This window comes from Hylobates moloch, unplaced genomic scaffold, assembly GCF_009828535.3.
Source record: "Hylobates moloch isolate HMO894 unplaced genomic scaffold, HMol_V3 SCAFFOLD_16882, whole genome shotgun sequence".
NCBI classification, from domain to species: Eukaryota; Metazoa; Chordata; class Mammalia; order Primates; family Hylobatidae; genus Hylobates; species Hylobates moloch.
In genome coordinates, this window is record NW_026669157.1 from 1 (window position 1) to 1131 (window position 1131).

General features: G+C 53.2%; 1 protein-coding gene across 1 annotated transcript; it reads right to left on the minus strand.

The window, feature by feature from the left end:
• Nucleotides 1–304: 304 nt before the first annotated feature.
• Nucleotides 305–916, minus strand: LOC116465970 (golgin subfamily A member 6C-like; the record flags this gene model as incomplete). The annotated part of the gene is made up of 3 exons (XM_032148853.1): nucleotides 305–392; nucleotides 585–692; nucleotides 801–916. Coding segments are annotated over 3 exons (312 nt in total), but the record flags the coding sequence as incomplete, so codon positions are not given.
• Between the last annotated feature and the right edge of the window lie 215 nt (nucleotides 917–1131).

Sequence of the window (1131 nt, forward strand, 5' to 3'; positions counted from 1 at the left end):
GCTCCTCTCAGGGTTCCCAAACTTGGCCTCACTGCTAATGATGCCTCGCACCCGATGGTAGCCAATTTCCAAGCCACTTTCACATAGAGAGCACTGTGGGTGGCTGACAACGGACACCCCTCCCTCTTTGCTGATGGGGACCCTGAGGCTTATGGAGATGACAAAACTTGCCATCTCCTGGCACAGACCTCTTTCCCTCTGCCTCAAAGCCCTTCCATCCACTCACCTCCCTGGAGCATTCTAAGCCACCCCCACAGACCTCTGATGCCAGTCCTGCTCCCAGGTCACACCAGCACCATCTTACCCATCTGGTTTTGGAGTCCGGACAAGCTCCTCTCCAGCTCCTGTATCCGATGTATGTCACGCTTCTTCTCCTCCTTCAATAGGGGAGTCTGCCCAAAGCACAGGGGAAAGGGCCCTGGAGAGAGGGGCTGGTGGCTGGACAGGCTACCATCTCCCTCTCTGCCCCCATCTCCACAAAGCCCAGACCCATGACCACCTCTGGCTGTACTATTCCCATTTTACAGATGCCCAGAAAGATCCAGTGACCTACTAAGGTGGGGGGCTGAAGGGTCAGGTCTCACCTCCACCGACATTTTTCTCATCCTCTCCTGCCGCCGGGCCTTCTCTGCTTTTATACAATGAGCATACTCCTCTCTTTGTAGATGGACTTGTTTAAGTGACTCTGTCACCTGCAAGAAATGGGCACAGAAGTTAGGAAGGGCTGTCACTGGTCCTCACCTGCTCCTGGCCACCTGGGGTCATCTTCCTTCCACATCCCTCCCTCTGCAAAGCCTCACCTGTGTTACGTGGGCATTCAGCAGCGCCCGCTCCTTTAGGGTCTGCTGTAACCGCCGCTGGAGGATCGCTTCACTGCAGCTCAAGGACTGGATGGTGAAGAGTGAGAAGTTTCGATCTGGGGAGCCCAGGCAGTGCCCCTTAAAAGGGCTAGGGCTAGGCTCAATATACAACTCGGTTAGTAAAGATCAAGGCATTTCCAAGCCCATGGCCTGGTTATTAAAAGAACTCAGTAAAGTTGGAAGGGACAGGGAAAGAGATCGAATTTACAGTTGGCTAACAGAGGCCCAGAGAGATCAGATAATATTGCCATTGTTATTGCTGTTATTACTA